At 46.4% G+C, this 22,965-nt stretch overlaps 1 protein-coding gene across 5 annotated transcripts in view; it reads left to right on the top strand.

The window, feature by feature from the left end:
* The window catches only part of MACROD2 (mono-ADP ribosylhydrolase 2), a 1,296,381-nt gene that overhangs the window by 351,664 nt on the left and 921,752 nt on the right, over nucleotides 1-22,965 (top strand). For all 5 annotated transcript variants that reach the window (XM_077316459.1, XM_077316450.1, XM_077316428.1 and 2 more), the window contains one exon: nucleotides 16,054-16,170. In XM_077316459.1, the coding sequence (XP_077172574.1) occupies nucleotides 16,054-16,170 (117 nt within the window). The remainder of the gene's footprint in view (nucleotides 1-16,053; nucleotides 16,171-22,965) is intronic.

The raw sequence follows: 22,965 nt of genomic DNA on the forward strand, positions 1-22,965 counted from the left end.
GTTCTAGAATTGGTGTGTCATGATTTATAATTCTGCAAGTCAGGAGTTAGTGTCTGTCATGATTTAGAACCTGGACCACAGATTGAGTCACTGACATTTTTGGTCTGTGTAACTCAGAGGCAGGAAAGTATTTCTGAATTTGGGTTGCCAGCCTCTAGGTCAGGGGTAGTCAAACTGCGGCCCTCCAGATGTCCATGGACTACAATTCCCAGGAGCCCCTGCCAGCATTCGCTGGCAGGGGCTTCTGGGAATTGTAGTCCATGGACATCTGGAGGGCCGCAGTTTGACTACCCCTGCTCTAGGTGGTCAGAAATAAGCACAGATTACAAAGGTAGTGCCAGAAACCAAGCAGTTGAGACCCAGATGATTCACGCAACAGACATCACTCTTGTGCCTCTGGATGAAGCTTTAAGTAGAAGTCTTTATTTTGGGGAATCAGGACACAGATCAGCACTTCACAAACTGCTCACAGACAGGAATCTTGACAGAGACGTTGAGGAAGGGGGGTTAGTAAAGCTTTTGATAAGGTTCCCCATGATGGCCACAGGGGCTACTTTTGGCAGGAACACCAATTCACCCCGAAAGGACAATACAGTTTCCGAAAGGGCAATACAGTTTCCTCTGTCCATCCGGACATCTGGAATTTAGTCTGAGCTCCCAGCAAGGCCATCCCTGCGAGAGGCGATAAGGGAGGGAACGTGGGAGGGAGCCTTGAAATGCAACAGAGGGATGGGAGGGGTGATGTCAAGCAGCCCCAGGAAGGTTCATGGGGGATCCAGGAGCACAAAGCAATGAGGTGAACATCAAAAGGGGTGGAAACTATGGGTCAGGAAAAAAGGGTTCATGACAGGTAGGTGATACAAACAAGATCAAGGAATCTATGTGAGAATACAGCGAAGCAGTGGTAACGAGTAGTACATACGAGTAGTACATAAGTAAATATCCCAAGTAAATCCCACGTAGGTCCTTCTTGAAGTGAGGCCTCCAGAACTGCACACAGTACTCCAGGTGTGGTCTGACCAGTGCCGTATACAATGGGACTATGACATCTTGTGATTTTGATGTGATGCCCCTGTTGATACAGCCCAAAATGGCATTTGCCTTCTTTACCGCTGCATCACACTGCCTGCTCATGTTTAGTTTACAATCCACAAGTACCCCAAGGTCTCGTTCACACACAGTGTTACCTAGAAGCGTATCCCCCATCCAGTAGGCATGCTTTTCATTTTTCTGACCCAGATGCAGAACTTCACACTTATCTTTATTAAATTGCATCTTATTCTCATTTGCCCATTTTTGCATTGTGTTCAGATCTCATTGAACTCTGTCTCTATCTTCCGAAGTATTTGCCAGTCCTCCCTATCTGAAAATCCAGATTGCAGTCCTTCAACTTATCCATCAGAACATCATGGGGGACCTTATCAAAAGCTTTACTAAAATTCAAGTAAACGACATCAACCGAATTTCCACAATCCAGCAAACCTGTTACTTGGTCAAAAAAGGAAACCAGGTTGATCTGACAGGACCTGTTGGAGACAAATCCATGCTGACTTCCTTGGATCACCAAATTGTCCTCCAGATGTTTGCAGATCGCTCCCTTTAATATCTGCTCCATTATCTTCCCCGCAACAGAGGTCAGACTCACTGGTCTGTAGTTTCCCGGGTCATCCTTCCTCCCTTTTTGGAAGATCGGAATAACATTTGCTCTCTTCCAGTCCTCCGGGACATCTCCAGTCCTTAACGAGGTTCCGAAGATGATGGACAAGGGTTGTTCAAGTTTTCCGGAAAGTTCTTTGAGCACTCAAAAGTTCTTTGATAACTCTACAATACTAGGTCATTAATAGGAGATTTAGGATGCATATGTCTAGATCATAGTTGCTTAATGGTGAGTTCGTCTGATTATAAAATTTTGTATTTTAAGCAGGCACATCTGACAATGCACTATTTTGGGGCTTCCTTTGACTTTGAAATGGAAGGCAAGTACTCTGTGGAATAAGACATACAACATTGGGCTAGATTCAAATGAGTAGCCGTGTTGGTCTGAAGTAGCACAATAAACTCAGAGTCCAGTAGCACCTTTAAGACCAACTTTAAGACCAAGCACCCTTCGTCAGACTATGATCTTCTTACATGACAGGGAATATATAGCAAAAATCAATTCTGTTATATCAGTGCACTGTGTCATAACCAAGTACAGCTGTATACAGAGAAGATCATAGTTTGATGAAGGGTGCTTGCACTCGAAAGCTTACACCTTGAATAAATCAACATTGGGCTGTATCAAACAGGTGTCCAGATCACGGGAGGTGATGGTACCGCTTTTCCCTGCTCTGTTTCGGCCTCATTTGGAGTCCAGTTTTGGGCACCCCAGTAGAAGAGGAATGTTGACAAACTGGAACGTGTCCAGAGGAGGGCCACAAAGATGGTGAGAGGTTTGGAGACCAAGACATATGAAGAAAGGCTTATTTCAGCTTATTTGTTTCTGAACAGTCCGTGGGATTCTCCTGCTGAACCATTCCAATGGATTGTAGCTGTGGAAAGACTCCTGCTTCTCTTTTCCTTCAGGGTGATCTACTTCCCTGGAATGTTTTGCCAGTATTGCACAGCTAGAATGCTTCGGCGGTGGGCGGGTTTGTTTTTTTATTCTGTCCCATTTCTCCAATCAGCACCCACCATGGGAGCCCAGTGGGAAAGCAGCTTTTGAAAGCCATGTCAGAAGCTGCCCACTGGCTCTTCCTCCTGAGCCCTGCGAAGATAACAGCTCTGTGAACATTTTGGCTAACATTGGTCCCAGCATTCTCTCAGCACTGCCTGCCCCAAAGTGACCTCCTTAACTCTTCCGCCTTGTGGCCTGGCTCCAGCAGGCTGATTTTTATTCAGAGAGGGAAAGCGAAATGCAAGAAATCACAGCAGGGGAAAGCCAGTTGCCTCCTTTCCAATGCGAAATGACAGTTTAGTCCTCAGAGGGCTTTTCTTTTTGTAAACCCTTCGTCCCTTTTAATGCCTTTGCAAAGAGATGTCGGAGGCTTGCCTTTCCCCCTACGATTTCTTGTGTGTTGCTGCAATGTTTGATTACATTACTTTCTATCACCATGGTGGGAGTGAGGGTAGCTATACTGAGGGTCATTCCGCACTCGTTTTAAATAGCACAATGGTTACAAATTAAAATCGCTACTGTTTTGCTGTTATGCACAACGTCGTTGACAATCTGCAACACTCCCGAAACCGATCCGCAAAAAGCGCTTTGTTGTAGCGCTTTCAGGGAAATCCCAAAAAGTGGATTCACCCTCCGGAAAGCGCTACACTCTTGCAACCAATCTGCAACACTAGCAGGAAAGTTCTGTGCATTACCATTGTTGCGGTTTCTGCAAAGTCCCTCCCCCTAGCTCTCTCCTCTGATCTTCCAGCGAAGCGATCGCCGTTTTTTTTTTCTCGGAGCGAGCAGAGATCAACGCACCGGCGAGCCTCCGTTTACCCAGCAAGGCTTCCCTGTCTGCAGTCCCTCCCCAGAGCTGTTTTAAGTCACCAAGCACGAAACAACACACAGCCCCGTTTGCTGGTTTATTTTCCCTTTATTTTTCAGTGTATTTTCGGCTGAAAATCACGCCCGTGCGGGGGGGGGGGAGTTTACTCGCGGGGAGCGTGGCAACGATGAAACGGCAGCTTAAACACCACCTGCTATCAAGATGGGTCTCTCCGTTGCAATGAATCAACGCAGATTCGTTGCAACGTGTTTTTTTTTTAAATAAACCTCCCTTAAAGGGAAAGGGGCTTTTTGGGAGCATGATACTGGCCACCCATTGACTGCTTGACGGCCAGGGGTGGGACAAAGTGCGGCAATATCGCTTCCTGGCTAGCGATTTTTGCCGAGACCGGACATTTGTGGGAAACGATAGAAACGCAACTGGATTCCAATTTGCCACATAGATCCTGGTGCAGAATGGCCCTGAGCATCTCAGTTGTCCCCCAGTAGCTTTAGCTTCATTGGCTGTACTTTCACTTTAATTTGCAATTTTTAAGGATTTTTCTTCTTAGCGTGAAACACATTTCTCTGCAATGTACATGGATACATCATCCAGTCTCTGCCATATAATTGTCATTATTAAATTTTGAAAAGCTGCTAAGAGTTTTAGCATATTGGAGGCTGTATAAGTAATTCATGAATAGCCATTTCACTCTGTCGTGTTCTGGATGGGATACTTGGGAAGGCCATTGCACATGGCTTTTTTGGTAGGTGCTCTTTACAAATCTACCAACTGTGCTCATTGCTTCTAATATTCTTCAATCCCTGTCCCTTTAGCAAATAGCTGTGTCCTTGCATCTCCTACTAAACCATTAATTTCAAAATGATAAACTGAACTGTCTGCTTCCTTGTTTGTGGACCAAATGCCATCGACTCTGTTAGTACTGCAGGACACCCCACTCCCTTTGCATAAATGTTTTTAGAGAGTTTAAGTACAGCAAAAAGTACTAAGGTTTTAATCCAGTGTCAGAAAAGTGTCTTGTCTGAGAAATGATTGGCACAAATACAGTGCACTCTACTTGAAACTTGTTTGGACTGCTATGGATAGACTGTTGGTTGAGGCCAGCTGTAGGAAGCACATGTAATTACAGCAATTACACTCACTACCAGTTCACTCCTAAACCCAGTTTGAGTTGGTTTTGACATTCAGAATCCAACACAGCTGGAGACCAGGGCAGAGTCTGCACTTTCTTTATTCCATTGTCAATCCTGTTGAATTCAGATCGCTTTAAACTCGGGTCTTTCTCTCTCCCCCTCCTCCCCATTGAAACAGGAAAGTCTTCTGCAGGTGATTAGGGTAGTTCAGAAGGGGGAGGGAGCCAAGCCTCTTTCTTTCTTTTCTTGAAGGGGGGGGGGAAGAGGAGCCAAGCAGGGAGCCTCTTTCTTTTCTTGGAGGGGGTGGGGGAGAGGATTGAAAAAGGCAGAGAAGGGAGAAAAAGTCCAGGACCGACAGAAGTTGAGAGAAATTAGGGGCTTCTCCTTTAAGGCAAGCGTGTCACATGACACCTATCAGAGGTTCTCTACCACGGAGCTTTCTTTATTCAGGATTTTCAGCACTCCAAGATATCGCACAATAAAGGTAGGGTCACTCCGGATCAATCCTTCTTGCTGCAGAAGGAAAATTAAAATCGCCCAAAATCCAAACGGAAATCGCATTCTGTGTAGAGGGCAGGGACTGAATCGATCTGGGGTTGGAATAAAAGCTCCGTGCAGTTTACACCCTGGATATCTGAAGGAACATTGTCTCCCGCATGTCGCTGCCCAGGAACGTTGAGTTCTATTTAAATGTGAGGTTCTTCAAAAGCCAAAAGAAAAGCAAACCTTTATCTGGAAAAGTTTCGCTTATTTAGCTAAGAAAGTACAGTCATTGGAAGTGTTGACAGTGTTGACAAAGTGTTACCATTGTCTGTCGAATGAGACTGCAGTTTTTATGACTCGGGGATGTGCCTGAATCATACAGTATCTTCAGCTGGGAATTTGATGCATTGATTCTACATCCTTCAATTAGACCTGTTCCAAAAGATGTTCACCCTCAGTTGACTAATTCTTCTACTTTATGAATGTTAACAGTAAAGTATTGTAACTTGTGAAAGTCTTTATTTTTCTCCATGAGGTCATGAGATTCACATTTCTGCTCCCAGGAACACATGGTGCTGAGCCTCCCTTCCAAGTTTTAAATGCCGTCAAGTAAGGGCTGGTCCAGTCTGATCTTCAGAACTGATTGATTGGATGTCAGGCCTCTGTAGAGTTCTCAATAAGCAAAGTCATAGTTGACAAGAAATTTCTTTACGACCTTATTGTTAAATGGAATCACAAGCATTTTACACTGAAATCTTGCTATTCAGGTGCACTCCCTGTTTGCCATGTGATTTGTGAATACTGTTAAAATCTGATTCCTCCCCCTCCCCTTGGAATTCATGTTTACCCAATGAAGAAACTCAAGAGGAGTTGGCTTCCTCCTTTGTTTCCTGCCTCAATCAGCTCCAACCGATAGTCTGCCTCTCCTCCCACCTATTTCTCCATAAACACACACACACACACGCACAATTGGATTACAATGCTAATCTGCAGTAGCATCAGCAGCGGTTTTCTAAGGATGGTCCAGAAAGTTGAAAATAGACTCCACCCCCCCCCCACCTCCTCCGTCTCCAGCACCTAAACACAGCTATGGAGCGCTTTGTAAATGTGTACAGGAAAACATTTTTGTAATGGTGGCTAATGTGTGTTGTCTTCCTGCATGTTGGTGACTGAGCACACATAGAATCATAGAATCATAGAGTTGGAAGGGGCCATACAGGCCATCTAGTCCAACCCCCTGCTCAACGCAGGATTAGCCCTAAGCATCCTAAAGCATCCAAGAAAAGTGTGTATCCAACCTTTGCTTGAAGACTGCCAGTGAGGGGGAGCTCACCACCTCCTTAGGCAGCCTATTCCACTGCTGAACTACTCAGACTGTGAAAAATTTTTTCCTGATATCTAGCCTGTATTGTTGTACTTGAATTTTAAAGAAGAAAATAAAAACATCAACAGAAGAAAACAAAAACCCCTTTTTTGGGTGATTTGAGTGCCTTAGGAATCTAAGGATGGGGGAGAATTTTTTAAAAATCTTTATTTGATTGCATTACAGGGCAAAGTTGTTATTGCTGCCACACTCACTTTATGCCCCTGCTCTGGCAGCGGAAGAGCTGCCCTGTGGCATGAAGGGCATCACTTAACTTTGCTGCTCTTCACCAACATGGCCTGATCCCCACACGCCCGCTCCCCCTTACCTCCTACAGCAGGGGCAGGCAGCAGCTCCATCTGTTTCTAGGAGGAGATGTAAGAACAGCCCATGGGGATGCACAGTTTAAGAGAAATGGTGAACGGAAGCAAGGGTTTTCCTTGCTGAAACTCAAAAGCCAGCTTACAAGCATATCTTTTTATGCTTCCCTGCAACCACCTCTCCCAGTTTGAATATTGGTGTGTTTCACAATGTACCAGGCCCTGCAGTTTCCCAAGCCGAGTTTCCCACACACAGGTGTGTGCACAACAACCTAGACACTACAAGCATTTGTAAAAGAATACGTCAGCCAAGCAAGGTCAAAATAATAAAATGCTGTCAAGAGATATAATGAGAAAGAGGTTTCTTAATTTAAATAGAACTACTACACAGTTAAAACAAGGCAAAAAAACAGGTCAAGGGAACATCACATGACCACTGTGAAGACTGGTCAAAGAAACATTACATGGCAAGATCTGGAAAACAGGGTCTTGACGCTGGTTTTCCAGCACACAGCACTAAATCACGTTCATGCACTAAGGCAGCGGTTCTCCACCTTCCTAATGTCACGACCCTTTAATACAGGTCCCCATGTTGTGGTGACCCCCAACCATGAAATTATGCACGGGTTCTTTCCCAGAAATTAAGCCGAAACTGACCAATGGCATGAAGATCCATAGTTCATGATTATATATAAAATGGTTTTTTTCTGGGGTTTCTCAGTTCAGTTCTGCCTCTTGTCCCACCATGCTGATCTCGCTCTTTTCTGCTGCTCCAGACAGACGAACGCTCTATCTTGATCTACCCCGCAAGGCTGTTGTGTGGATGAAATGGAAGAGGAGCGATGTTGGCCACTTTGGGACCCCCTTGGAGAGAAGGGCAGGGTACGAACCGAGTAACGAAAACGAATGATATGGAAGGGCAAAAATTGAGTCCAGGGGCACCTTTAAGACCCACTTTATTCCAGGCGTGAGCGTTTGTGTGCAGGCACCCTCCCTCAGACACCTGGGCCTATTCTGCATCTCTTGATTTTCCCACTTTTATTCTCGCCGATCTCCGCCCAATTCAGGCTCGGGCATTATGAGTGATCTGCAACAAACATTATTTCCAAAACGAAACAGCTTTAACATGCTTGTGTCATCTGCATCACGTTAGTTTAAATCGATTCCTGACGTTCTCATACTCTGGTTTCTCTTCAGATCGATTCCTGATGTTCTGACGTACTTCCCACCAGAGTGCGCCTGGATATGTTTTTTTTATTACCGTATTTGTACACTTTTCCATTTCTGTGCTGTCTCAAACAATCTAAGCTCTCAAAACAGAGCTGAACAGCGTATTTACCCGTGAAACAATTATTCCCCCTTTCTTTCGACCAATCAGCAGGAGATAAACACGTTCAGTCAGCATTGGAAAGGGGGGGGGGTTGTCAACCAATCAGCAAGAGAGAACCACGCAGTGTCAGCACTGGAAACGTGGGGGTTGGTTGACCAATCAGCAAAAGACAGTTCCGTAACGTCACCATTGGGGAGGAGTGGGGGGAGGAATGCCGGTTAATCCGAGTGCCGAGGACATCTACACGTGGATCCTTTGGTGCATCCGGTGCGGATTGGTGGATATTCCGGAAAATAAGCGTTCCCTGATATTCCGAGCCAAAGGTACGGTGAATGCGGGTCGAGGCATGATGGTTGCAGATGGAAAATTTCCATCGATGGAAATCAAACTGGAAATCAATTTCAGTGCAGACGGGAGGGACTGAATCGACCTGGGAGTGGAATAAAAGCTCCGTGCAGTTTACACCCTGTAGCGCCTGGTGGGAGATTGCGCCGCGCTGGAGGCGCTGCTGGAGTGGCTGGCGGCCGAGTGCGGGCGCCTGCAGGAGGAGCAGCAACAGTGGTGATGCCCTCCCGGCCAAGCTGCTCACACTGCCGCGAGCCTTGGGAAAGGGTCCGACCCCCAAAGGGGTCCCGACCCCCAGGTTGAAAACCATTGCACTAAGGAGTTGTCTTGGGCTGAACTGATGAGCTCAACTGAGAACATAAAGCATTTGGGTTGGGACAGATTCCCATATTTGTCAGAAAACCATTGGGATGAGTAGTTCTGAGAGAGATGAGTCTATCCTAAGGGGACACCTGCATAGTTGAACACAGGCTCCTGAAGTAGCTTGCTCTTAGGAAATACTTGGGGCCATTCCACACCGGGATCCATGTAGCAAATTGTTTGATGAATGAAAAATCGCCATTTTAAATAGTGGAATTCGGCGTAACGCACACCTGCCTTTGTAGTGGAATCCAGTTGCGTTTCTATCATTTCCCACAGGGTTCCGGTCGCAGCAAAAATCGCTAGAAAGGAAGCGCTATTGCTGAGCTGTGTCCTGCCCCTGGCCGTCAAGCAGCCAATGGGCGGCCGTTATCATGCTCCCAAACAGCCCCTTTCCCTTTAAGGAAGGTTTAAAAAAAAACAAAAAAACACACACGTTGCAACGAATATGCGTTGATTCGTTGCAATGGAGAGACCCATCCAGCTAGCAGGTGATGTTTGAGCTGCCGTTTCATCGTTACCACGCTCCCCCCGAGTGAAAAAAAAAAATCCCCCCCACTCACGGGCGCAATTTTCGGCCGAAAACAGTGTGAAAAATAAAGTGAAAATAAACCAGCAAACGGGCCTCTGCGATGCTTGTGCTTGGTGACTTTAAACATAAGGACTGCAGCCGGGGAAGCCTCACTGGGTAAACGAAGGCTCGCCGGTGCGTTGATCTCCGCTCGCTCAGAGAAAAAAAAATGGCGATCGCTTCGCCGGAAGATCAGAGGAGAGAGCCAGGGGGAGGGACTTTGCAGAAACCGCAACAATGGTAATGCACAGAACTTTCCTGCTAGTGTTGCAGATTGCTTGCAGGAGTGTAGCGCTTTCCGGAGGGTGAATCCACTTTTTGGGATTTCCCTGAAAGCGCTACAACAAAGCACTTTTTGCGGATCGGTTTCAGGAGGGTTGCAGATTGTCAATGACGTTGTGCATAACGGCAAAACTGTAGCGATTTCAATTAGTAACCATTGTGCTATTTTGGACTAATGCGGAACGACCCTTGTAATCAATATTCAGATAGTATACAAAATGTCAATTTTCGTAGAAGGCCATCCCTTGTCTGCCTCTGCCAGGATGATAAAGCTTGCTAGGTTCTCCATTACTGTTGCGTGGAGTCCCATAATTTCATGCAGGCATCATGTAACTGTAGGTGGGAAGTCCCACTTCCACTTCTTTGCAATCAGGATTTTTAAGCCGCAGATATTTTGTACATCTATTTCTAGCATGGAATATACTGAAACGTTTCAAATGGAGAAGCTTCAAAATGCAGTTCTATAATTGAGCTTGCCTGTGATGATTAAAATACACTTCAGAATAGCATCTTGTAAATTTAATGAGTCGAGTGCAGGATGGGTTCTGAGTATTAAAAAGAATCATTTATGCTGCTTTTTTCCCTTTAAAATAATCCAGGCTGCCTGAGAGCTCACAAAAGGCATCAAGCACATCAAAGTGCCGTTGAGTTTCTAAAGTCCAATAAAGACGTTTGTGTCCCTGGTTTTCACAAGCTTTACTGACTCTTAGGGATGCTCAGTGCTTTGCCACATCGACACTACCAGCAAGATCATGAGTCCCTTTCCTCCCGTATAGTTGCACAGTGCGGAAAGAGTTCCAGAGAAGAATGCAGCAGCCTCTATGGGGGTATTTGATCAGCAAAACAGTATCCAGACCCTCTGAGCCTCCTTCTTCCCACTTGCCTCCTCTTTGCTAGAATTAGCATCCCTTACTCTGAAGCTTCCATCCAACTTCATTGATTTGGGTTTCCCACTAAGAAGAAGAAGAAGAAGAGTTGGTTCTTATATGCCGCTTTTCCCTACCCGAAGGAGGCTCAAAGCGGCTCACAGTCGCCTTCCCTTTCCTCTCCCCTCAACAGACACCCTGTGGGGTGGGTGAGGCTGAGAGAGCCCTTATATCATTGCCTGGTCAGAACAGTTTTATCAGTGCCGTGGCGAGCCCAAGGTCACCCAGCTGGCTGCCTGTGGGGGAGCGCAGAATCGAACCCGGCATGCCAGATTAGAAGTCCGCACTCCTAACCACTGCACCAAACATGCCGGTGGTGTGTTTCAGAGGGTAGCTATGCTGGTCTGTGGAAGAAGAGCTCGGCCGAAGTCCAGTAGCACCTTAGAGACCAGGAAGGTTTCTATTTTTATGTATTTATTATTTGATTTTTAGCCCGCCACTCTCTACAGTGATGCATGGTGGGTTACAAGGACGTACATAAAATCCCCATTAAAACTACAAACCCAACAAAAGATGAGCAGCAGCAAAATCCTCCCCCCCCCAAGCAATCGATCCAGGCAACCGTCCACCTTTGGGTATGGGGTTTACTAATGTTCCAACACTGCCTGAGGAGGGCCCTCAATCTTCCAGGCTCTGGCCAAAGACCTGGTGTAAGAGCTCCGTTTTACAGGCCCTGCAGAACTCTGACAGCTTCGCCAGGACCCTTAGCTCTCCTGAGAGCTCATCCCACCAGGTCAGGGCTATGACCGAAAAAGCCCTGGCTCTGGTAGAGGCCAGATGCACTTCCCTTGGGCCAGGGATCACCCACAGATTAGTGCCTGCAGAGCAAAGAGCCCTGTGGGGGGCATATAGAGATAAACGGTCCCTCAGATATGTGGGGGCCAAGTTGCGATTAGCTTTTAAGGTTAAAACCAGGTGGGTTTTAGATAGATTCAGGTGGGTCACCATGTTGGTCTGAAACAGCGGAAGAAAGTTTGAGTTCAGTGGCACCTTTAAGACTGTCAAAGTTTAATTCTGAGTGTAAGCTCAGATAAGCTTGTATGTAGGTCTGGCTCAAGGTTGACTCAGCCTTCCATCCTTCCGAGGTCGGTAAAATGAGTACCCAGCTTGCTGGGGGGTAAACGGTAATGGCTGGGGAAGGCACTGGCAAACCACCCCGTAATTAGTCTGCCATGAAAACGCTGGAGGGCGTCACCCCAAGGGTCAGACATGACTCGGTGCTTGCACAGGGGATACCTTTACCTTTACCTTTACCACTTAGAGGTGTGAATGCACACAAAAGCTTGTATTAAGAATAAGGTTTATCAGTCTTTGGGGCTGTAGGCTTTTGAGAATCAAGCTATCTGACAAAGGGAGTTTTGACTATTGAAAGCGTATACCACAACATTTGGTTGGACTTGAATCTAGTGTTTCTTGGGTGATAGAACTTCTCAAACTGTGAAGTTCTGGAGATGTCAGAGGGGAGGAAGCAGCAGCTATAGGCCAGCTACCAACTGAAGGGACATGTGAGGAGTAGATAGGCCAGGAATCAACTTGGCAGTAGGGGATGCTAGGAAAAGAGAAGGACTCTCTTGTGGGTAAAAGCAATGGTAGGGGATGTCGAGCTGCTAAGTGTTTTTTCATATTGCTGGAAGAATATGGAGTTAATAGAATGCAGTTAATATCTAAAAATTAACTGCTTGATGATAAGCATCACTTGGTGTTAAGCATGAGCACCTAAGAACATATATTCCTGTGGCCATCACTGCATCCTCTGGCAACAAATTCCACATACACAGGTACTACATGACACAGCTTTAGGATTCTCAGATGTGTACAGACCCTGAGCTTCAAACATGCTGCAGAGGAGGGAAGTAAAACCAGCAAACTGACCATTTTGTAAGGAGACGGATCTCTTTCATTAGTTACTAGAATTAAAAATGTCAACACAAAATAAATTAAAAACCTAAATGAAAATTAACAATCTTGGACATTTCTGTTTCCTCTTCTCTGTAATGTTTCTTTTATCACTTAATGAATTTTCTTCTTAACATTTATTGCGATGTGTTTAGTTGCATTATACAAACACACCTGGATAATTTTCTTTTTAAATTAGTTGTGGTATGATGTCTTCATTGCAATGTGTTGCTTATTCTGTTGGTAATTAGGGAGAAAATGCCCCAATCTGAATCGAAATCCTATGTGCTGCATCCTGTTTTCTATGCTATCCTTTGCAACTGGATGGAGTAACATCAAAATGGGTAGCCAGGTTATTCTGTCTGGAGCAGCAGAAAATATCAAGAATATGTTAGCACTCTCAAGATGAACACAATTTGTGACAAGGAATGAGCTTTCATGAGGCAGTGAGTGGTCTGAAAAAGTGGGCAGTGAGTCATGAAAGCTCATGCCCCGCTGCAAATGTTGTTCATCTTTAAGATGCTGCTGTATTCTTGCTCTTTTCCACCAGTTCTCTGGTGGAGGTGGGTAATGAGGCTTGTTCAGAAGTGGCCAAAGATGTCTTGCTGGGAAAAGCCCTTACTTCCAGCGAAGGAGTCTTCCCATGGTTCCTGGCATACCTTCTCACTTCTACAAATGTGTACCACAGCATCCAGGATCTCATACTGGAGGTCCCCACTTACACCCAACATCATTGGTAATTACAGAGGGGGAAAACTCATGCCTCTGTTCTGCCTTCTGTAAAAAGCAGTCATGCTGGAAGAGATGATCTGTCCTAGGTAACATGCTGGGTACACACCTGGGGTCTTCCTTATTGCCTGTCTTTCAGGCAACCATCCAAAGGAGTCACTGACATCAGCTGTGTTGCCCATTTGCCTCAGCAAGGTTTGTTGAGTGTACCTGTAGTCAAGCCTCAGCTGACTGATAGACATCCTGGATGGGGTTTTCTCAGAGGTGGTTTGCCATTGCCTCCCTTGGGGATGTCCCATTCAAAAGCTAACCAGGAGCTGCCCCTGCTTAGCTTCCGAGATCTGGCAAGGTCAGGTGAAGGGGTTGGGCACTGCTCTCGTGAGCTTACGGGAAGTGTCTGGTGTCAAATCCAAAAGAGTTGTAGCGGACAGACACCACCCATTCATTACTACACTTGCAATCTAAAAGTCCTGTAAGGGAGCAGCTGCATCATGACTTCTTTTGTTTATATAAAGACTAGAAAATGTCCGCTATTGTCTGAATACAGCGGGCCCTAGCAGTTAATTCCCCCCCCCCCCTGCGGAACAGCCTACCTAAAGCCTAGCAGGGAGGAAGAGCGGAGAGCCATTCGGAGGCATTCTCCTTCCCTCTCTGAGCTCCGTCCTTCCGGCTGCCCTGGCTGGTCGTCGAGGGCTCCTCAGGCTCTTCTCCCCACCCCGCGGAGTTGGCCTGACGGCCCCACCGGCTTCAGGGCGGCCAGCGGCTTGTTGGCGGGCTGCGGGGCTCCTTGTTGATGTTGGAGGAGGTGGCGGCGGGGAGCGAGTGCAGCCAGCGGCTTGGCGGCAGGCTGCGGGTTGATGTTGGAGGAGGCGCCTCCCGCCGCGCCAGGCCGCCGGCCAGGGAGCACCCGCCAGCCGCGCAATGCAGTTACTCGGGGATGGGAATCGGAGGGACCAATCGGCAGGCGCTTCGCGCCTGCTGATTGGTCCCTCCTATTGTCTGTCCGGAGGAAGGGTCCAATCCGGACCCTTCCTATTCACGGACACATCCCGGCCCAGAACCCATTACCCTTTTATTTAGTCCGTGGCGCCACGGGCGGTGTTAAGATTTGTACTAGGGTTGTTTGTGGCGGCATCCAAATCAGGTGTCCCAAACATGTCCAAAACTAAATTGTGCACGGCAGCGTCCGAATCAGGCGTTCCAGGCTGACGCAGCCAGGGGGGAAGTGCAGCCGCCGATGTATAACTTGGCGCACACATGCAGGTGCGCCTGCATGTGTGGGCCAAGTTACGCACCGGCACCCACGCTGCCCCCCCCCCCGTGGTACAGCGCTGACTTATTCCCAATGTCACTGATGCAGTGACTTGCAGTGATTGCGAAGCTCTTTTAATGGCCTTGGGTTTTTCTTGTTTGTATTTTGTCTCTAACCGAGAAGAAAATAATATTTCTCCCCCTGCATGTGGGTGGACAACAATGGCTGTGCCCGATTCTTCCTATTCAGCTGTTCTTCGGCTACTAATATCTTTCCGTCAGGCTCCTGAGGGCAATAAGCAGCTAAGGACTGTGCCAGGAACTCTGAGCTGATATTACAGCGGCAGCTGTTACGATTTAAACAATTAAGTGTTTGGAATATTACAATGGTGCTATGAAAGAGGTTCAAGGTGAAAGGCTGTTGTGGTGCACAACTTGCTCTGCTTTCAAGGATCTTATGATATGTGCAGCAAGTAGCAATTGGAGTGGAATTATTTCATTCATCCCTATAGTTTCATGTTGCACCAACTAACCCAAAGAGACGAGATTGTATCTGCAAGGTAATATTCTTCCCTCCCCCTCTTGTTGCCTCTTCTTAACAAAGCCAGGTGTTCTTCTCACTGGGCAACTGGCAAATAGTTGGCATTATTACGAGGAGAGGGATTGTCCAGTGAGAATTCCTTCATATGTCCCCTCAACACCCCTTCCTTTTCCATTTGTAGCCGTTGGTCTGTCTGTATGAGTTTTTGTGAGTCACCACTCACTTCTTCAGATCCGTCCTTATGTCTTGGAGAGCGGAAGGATTTAAAGTCCTGAATGACAATAGCTAGTAAATGACAGTGGTGGATATGATGGATGGGAGGGCCATCTGGCAGAGACATCTGTCAGCCCATTGATCGCCAGGGTTTGTTCCGCCGATCTGGCTGGCTGGGCAGGTGTCCCCTCACCACTCCATATATGTCCCTCCCAAAGCTGCATGATCAGTAGAAAAGGGTGACCATCCCAGATAGAAGGAAACATTGACGGGCATGATTGGATTGGGTGTGATATGCAGAGGGTAGGGAAATCAGCATTAGTAAGGAGACAGGAAACCTAGGTCTCAATTCAGTCCAGGTGGATGCATTCTCTTGAGCTGAATTACAACTGACCAAGGCAATGCGATTCTGGACTAAATTGTGACCTGCGTTTCATATCTCATGACCAATGCTGATTTCTCCACACCTATTCCTCCTCTCAATAGCACACCAGATCCAGTCATGTAAACCATTCTCCTTTACGTGCTAGTGTTATTTGGCATCCAGTATCACTGCATTCTCCAAGATAGAAGGACAGGTAGACTCAAATTCTAGCTGAATCTGAAGAAGTGAGCAATGAAAGCTCCTTCCCTGCCGCAAAATTTGTTAGTCTTGAAGGTGCTCCTGCACTCTGGCTATTTCTACAAATATATTTTGTGTGCACCCATGCCTAGTGATCACAGCAGACATCCTTAGCTATACAGGAAATGTCTTTAGCTGTATTCTTTACCTTTGATAAAACTTCCCCCCCTTTAAATGTCTATTCTTTTTTTCCTAATTTTTAGTGGATGGTTGTATACACAGAGCAGCTGGGCCCTATCTAGTTGCCGAATGCCGCAACCTGAGTGGTTGCGAAACTGGACAAGCCAAAATCACTTGTGGATACGACCTGCCTGCCAAATGTAAGTACCCAAGACTTCCCATGCATTAATTTTGTTTTAAAAAGGAAAAGAAAGCTGAAACGTTATCTGTACCTGACTTCTCAACAGCTTAATCTAATGAGGTATTCATTCGCCAAATTAGCAACAGTATTAAATTAAGCATGCTTGGGTGTGACCTTTGTCCTTTAGAGAACTGAGATGTCTTTTTTTTTTTTAAAGAAGGAAATGGAATTTTTGTTGAGTGGTGGTTTGTTTTAGCATTGCAACCGATAGCAGAGATACACATCAGGCTGTCCCTGGCTTTCGGACATGTTGTGGTGCCCGCCTTTGTGGAAGCCGTTTTAAGGTTTGAGCAAAATGCGCATTGTCAAATGTGGGTGGCAAGACAGCTTCCATAAATGGGGCGTATTGGTTGATTGTGACCTCCTTTGAAGAGGAGGAGATCAAAGAGACATGCTCTGTGTTTTCAGCTGCTGTGAACGGGGCTGATTGGCAATTCCTGTGACTGCATCTGTCCCACTTCAGCATTCTGTGGAATGTGGCTCTCCAGAGTTGGAATGTGTGTGCATCGGCCCTCCAATTGGCAAAATTCCCGTTATAGGCCAAGAAAGGAAAGGTTATTGTCCTGACTTTCTTGCATTGTTGGCAAAGGAAGTATGGACAGCATACAGCCTGGCTGGGTGATCATGCATATAGAGAAGTGGGTCGTATTTTAAGCCAGGAGCCCAAATCTGGGGGCCTGGGGGCTTAATGGTACCTGCCAAGTGTTTTTTGAAAGTGAGTAGGGCCAGGTGGGGCTTTTGCCCTGCAAAGTTTCTGATTGGCCATAATTTAACTGGCTGTACAGATCTTTTTAAAGCTGCCCCCATAGGACAAACATTTTTACTATGTGATTTCAGGAGTCATTTGGTGTGTGACTTCATCTCCAGAAGCCATTTTCTGGTTGTGCCTGCCACACTGTGTCAGAATTCCACAGTTGCCCACATAATTTGGAACAATAAACTCATAAACAATTAAACATATAAAACAGGAAGACAGAAATGGGGTCCATGAGGGAATGCCAGATGAAACAAATTAGTCTTCACCTGCAGTCAGAAGACTGGGGGGACAGACATATCTCCCAGTGGAAGGAATTCCATGATTTTGTTGCCACAACCAAAAGGCTCTTTCTTGGCTTGCTGCTGCTCGTGATGCCTCACATGACACGGACAATAGAAGAAGGTCCTGTGAAGATGACCATAGTGGTTAGGTAGGTTCATATGAGATCAGGAGTCCCTTGAGCTATGTTAGTCCAAAGCTGTGTTGGGCTTTAAAAGTTAACAGCAGCCCCTTGAAATTTCAGAGTTCCATTCTTGGGAGCATATTGTATGTCCATAGTCATCTGGTGATGCTGATTCCAATCTGTCTTGCTCCTGTCTAGGCTCTTGTTAAACCAGGGCTATAGAAAAATCCCCTATCCAGATGGACACTCTTAAGTCTCTTCAGGAGGCCAAATATGACATAACTTCTGATTATATTCTGACTAGGGGCAAAGCCTGTTGTATCCAGAAATACAATGGGTGCTAGAGCTTGGCAGTGGGAAGAGGAAGGGGAGGAGTTGTCCAGTCTGTAAGGGCATGGGGTTGAATGTGTGTGTTGTGTGGGAGGTTGTGGGGGCGTGGTGACAAATGAGGGTATGGGTGTGGAGATATGGGTGTCAAGTACCTGTGGTGTGGAATGTTCGTTGATTGTGGGAGAGGACTGACCTCTGGGAATTGTGGCAAAGTGGTTACAGATGAGCTTTCCGGAGCCATGTCCTCAGATATGTGAAGGGGAAATCAGACTGGAGACTCTTCTTAGGGAAAAATTACATGGCAACCAATTCCCCCCAGTTCTGCGTCATTTCCCTTCTTGTGTGAATTAGGCCACAGACATTGAAATGTCCCCCTGCTCTAATACACATGGGGTAATCACAGTATACAGATGTCCACCCTGCTCCTTCTGTCTCCATTTTTTCACTGTTGATAAAATGTTATGTGCCCACATGCCTCTTTCATGGTTGCTCCTTAGAAGAACTGTTTTTTTTGTACCCTACTGTTTACTACCCAAAGGAGTCTCAAAGGGGTTTACAAACACCTTTTTCATTCATCTCACCTCAATAGACGACCTATGAGGTATGTGGGGTTGTGAGAGGTCTGAGAGTACTGGGAATGGGCCACAGTGACCCAGTAGGCCTCAGGTATCTCAAAGCAGTTTCCAATCGTCTTCTCTTTCTCCCCCCATAGCAGACCCCCCGTGACATAGGTAGGGTAGAGAGCCTCACATGGAAGCTGGCAACCCTAAGAGGAGGTCTCTCTGTGCACAGCAGTATTGACCTTAGTAAGATTTTGTATACTGTTTTTTATTTGCCAGGCCAAGGTTGGAAAAAGTCAGTTCCCATGTCTCTCCAGCAATTTACTTGTTCACTATTTACAGTTTCAGGCTGTAAATATTCTTTAGTTAGATTTTCCTGCAGTTTCCAGACTCACAGGACTGATGCTGGTCTGTCTGTCTGTTTGTGCCCCAGAATACAAACAGCTGCTGGTAAGGCATAGCCAAGGAGGGACACAGGAGGGACACAGCTGCACAACTCCCCCCCCCCAACTGCAGTCTTCAAGCCTCTACCATAGTATCTAGATCGCTGCTCATCTCCAGATTATAATGATCAGCTCTGCAGGCAAAAATGGCTACTTTGGAGGCCAGACTCTGAGGCATTGTATCCAAACCTCCAGGAATATTTCTAACCCAGGGGTAGCCAACTCTCAGGTGGGGCCTGGAGAGCTCCTGGAATTACAGCTCATCTTCAGAGTATAAAGATCAGCTCCCCAGGCAGAAAGGGCTACTTTGGACAGGGTTGTGGTAGAGAAGAAACATTTAAGGCCTCCCACACAGGTTGTTGTTGAATTGAAAGACTTGAGGCCTACTGCACAGGGTTGTTGTGCAGATGAAACAGGAGACAAAAGAACCTCCGCAACAGCATCCAGTTTCGTCTGCAGAATAATGCTGCTCACGAATTGATGGAAACAGTACCTGGGTTTCATGAAGGAACATCAGGTCAATCTCTTCTTTCTTTCTTTATTTAGAATAATCCTTTGCCATCTCTTCAGAGTCCTGCTTGAGGTGGCTTACAATTAAAAATACAGAATATTAAAACATAAGCCATTGTTCATAAGCAGCACAAAACTATCCATAAAACGGCAGCGGGCCATTACAAATCTGAGAATATATACCCCCTAATTTTAATTGTGCAACTGTTAAATTGTGTTTAATTTTACCTGTATAAAAAAGAATGTAAGGAAAATAAAGAAATGCAGGTGCCAGGTGAGCCTCTAGGGCAACCTTTCTCAATCTTTTTACCATCAAGGAACCCCTGAAATATTGTTCAGACTTCGAGAAACTCCAGTCGTGGTGCCAGCAGGCCACACCTCCGGAAGTCACATGTCACCAGAAGTGACATTATCCATCATTGGCCATTTTGAGAAGGGGAGCAGATCAATGTAATCATATATGGTCATATCACCCAATTAATTTTAAAATTAAAATATATTAAGAATTAATTATCTCCCACCTAATCTGGAAAACCTCTGGGGGCCGTCGAAACCTTAGAATCCTTGAATCATAGAGTTGGAAGGAACCTCCTGGGTTATCTAGTCCAACCCCCTGCACTGTGCAGGACACTCCCAACCCTCTCGCTCATCCACTGTCATCTGCCACCCCCTTGAGCCTTCACAGAATCTGCCTCTCCGTCAGATGGCTATCCAGCTTGTTTAAAAATCTCCAAAGATGGAGAACCCACTACCTTGAGAAAGCTTAGTCTAGGGGGAGGGCATTCCTTAGGTGACACACCATCCCAGAAAGTGAAGGTCCTTGTGATGTGGTGGCAGCTGCTTGTCAAAGTAACATTTTAAAAAATTGGCACTGCAACTCAAGTCTCCAGTAGCCCATCAGAAGTCCTGACGGGGTAAAAAGGAATCCTTCCCTGACTTTCTAAAAACACCTGCTGGGCACCAGGAAAAGGTGATGGGCTCCACGTTGGAGACACCAGCTTAAAAGAATCTAATAACAGAAGCAAAGCAAACAATTGCTCGCCCCCTGTGCTCTCCAGAGGTGTGTTTGTGCCTCTGAGAAGTACCTGCAATTTGATGAGTTTGATTGTAAACATTTATAATGCCGAGCGAGGCTGTGTTGTATTTTGCGCTTTCTTTTGAAGTGGAAGAGCGGCTGAAAGGAAGAGCATTAAGGGCAGGCCTTATTAAAATTCCGCATCACCCTGGAAATGTGATGCTGCCGCTAATTTTCACACACACCAGAAATTGGTTAACGGCGTCCCTGCCCTTCAGGAAATGCAATCGAGCTCCGGCTTTATCTTTCTGATCAATTTAAATGTAACAATGTAGATCAATCCAAAGCGATAATGTAAAATGTACTCTTCGAGGCAATTCCCGCTGTGCTATAAGTACTTAGCAGCGACAGAGGCATTTTCCACAGTGGGAATAATCAGCCTCTGCTTAATTAGAGTTATCTTCAGAGATTAGAAAGCACTCGGTCATTGTGTGAGCATAATCGTCTGGCTGTATTTTCAAATATGCATTTGAGGGCATCAGCCTAAGGTGAGCCAGGTTGAAATCTATTCACCTTTTTGCTTTGATACCATTTAGAAAATTCTGATTACATTTGTGCACTAAATAGATGTGGTGTCCTTGAACTGTAGTTCGTCGATCCCAAGCAAGCCTTCGAGAAGCTATATTTAGGTTGCTTCTATGGCTTATTTGCTGGTCCAAGAGACACTGGGATGCTGTCGATGATGGAGGAAACCATGTGATCATTCCTAGCATTTTCTCTCAGTTCTGCTTCTCTGCTAGGGAGGGAGGTGCCCATGACGCAGTTCAGGGTAATGTCTGCGGTCGCGGACAGAGGGTTGAAATAGGAGAGAGTGTATCCAACCATCATCAGCTCACATGTGGAGTCTCACAGGGAGCAGTCCTCTCTCCTATTCTGTGTAACATCTTCATGCGCCCTCTGGCTCAGCTGATATGGAGGTTTGGGCTGGGTTGCCACCAATATGCAGGTGACACCCAGCTCTTCCTCCTGATGGAGGACTGCCCCGATCCCCCCCCCCCCCGGAAACCTTAACGAGATGCCTGGAAGAAGTGACGAAATGTCTCAAGCAGAGTCGTCAGCCCTTCAAAGACAGAGGTCTTGTGGCTGGGTAAGAAGGGACCAAGCGAGGAAGCGCACTTACCCAACCTGGACGGAGTGCGTCTAACAGTAGCCCACTCCGCCAGAAACCTGGGGGTGATCCTCGACGCCTCCCTTTCCATGGAGGTGCAGGTCACAAGAGTCGTGCAGCAGGCTTTCTATCACCTACACCAAGCCAAGCTACTAGCCCCTTTCTTGGCACCACAGCACCACAGTGCCACAGTGATCCATGCGACAGTCGCCTCTAGATTGGACTTCTGCCACTCGCTCTACGCAGGCCTACCCTTATCCTTAATCCGGAAAAATGCAATTAGTACAGAACGCAGCGGCCAAGATTCTCATCAAACACACCGTGGAGATCTCACATCCGGCCTATACTTCGACAACTCAACTGGCTTCCAATTGAATTCCGGTTCAGGCTTAAGGTTTTGGTAATTACCATCAAGGCCATACATGGTCTGGGCCCAGTGTACCTAAGAGACCGTCTCTCTGCCTATACCCCCAAAAGAGCATTACGCTTTGCCAATGCCAACTGGCTAGTGATCCCTGGCCCCAGAGAAGCACGTTGGTCTTCAACAAGGGCCAGAGCTTTTTCCGACCTGGCCCCCACCTGGTGGAATGAGCTCCCAGAGGAGATCAGGGCCCTGTCCGAACTCCCTAAATTCCACAGGGCCTGCAAAAGGGAGCTCCTCCACCAGGCATTTGCCTGAGACTGACAACAGGTCAGTCTGTCCTCTCTGGGGGCCTTAGCTGAGTTCTGTTCCTGTTGTATTGTTTATGATCACTGAAATTGTGTTACTTAGATTATTGTTGTTGTTGTATTTGTTTGTTATATATTAATTTGTTCCATGTATCCCCCCCCCCCATGTTGTTGTATGTAAACCACGTTGAGCCATATGGAAGAGTGGTATAAAAATCAAATCAAATAAACAAATAAACAAACAAATAAGAGTATCGGACTACTGTCTGGAAGATCCAGGTTCAAATTCCTACTTGCACCACAGAAGCTCTCTGGGTTACCCTGGGCTAGCCAGTCATGCTCTCCCAGCCTGACCTACCCCACAGGATTGTTGTGAGGATAAAAATGGAGGGGAGGAAAACGATGGCAGCCGCTGTGGGGCCCACTGGAGAAAAAGGCGGGGTTTAAGTGAATTAAATAATTAAATAAATGAGCAAACCTATCACATGCTGCAGTGCAAATGACATTCTTTAGCAGGAGCCCTGTAAGGAGGGGGGGGAAGGCTTCGTAATTCATTTCCCCTGGGGTTTCCTCCACCCGCTGTTGAAATCATCTTCCCTGGCAGGTTTCCCTGTTAAAAAACATTCTTTTCTTGTTTGTTTGGCTTTAACTCTTTGCCCTAGAATTCAGTTGTGCTTTCCCTGACCTTGCTCCCACCCACCCCCACCTCCAAGAGTTGCTTCTGCCATCTGCCCAGGCAATCTCCCCCATCTTTCCCTTTTGTTTAAAAAGAAGGCTGGCTGCACTGCAACACAATTCCAGCATAACAATATTTTTTTTGAGGGGGGGGGAATACTGGAGCTGAGGAAGGTGTGCTGTGCAGGGAAGCCTCACCCCTTCTCCTGTTTGTTATTTTTTTA

Source organism: Paroedura picta, chromosome 1, assembly GCF_049243985.1.
Source record: "Paroedura picta isolate Pp20150507F chromosome 1, Ppicta_v3.0, whole genome shotgun sequence".
Classification (NCBI taxonomy): Eukaryota; Metazoa; Chordata; class Lepidosauria; order Squamata; family Gekkonidae; genus Paroedura; species Paroedura picta.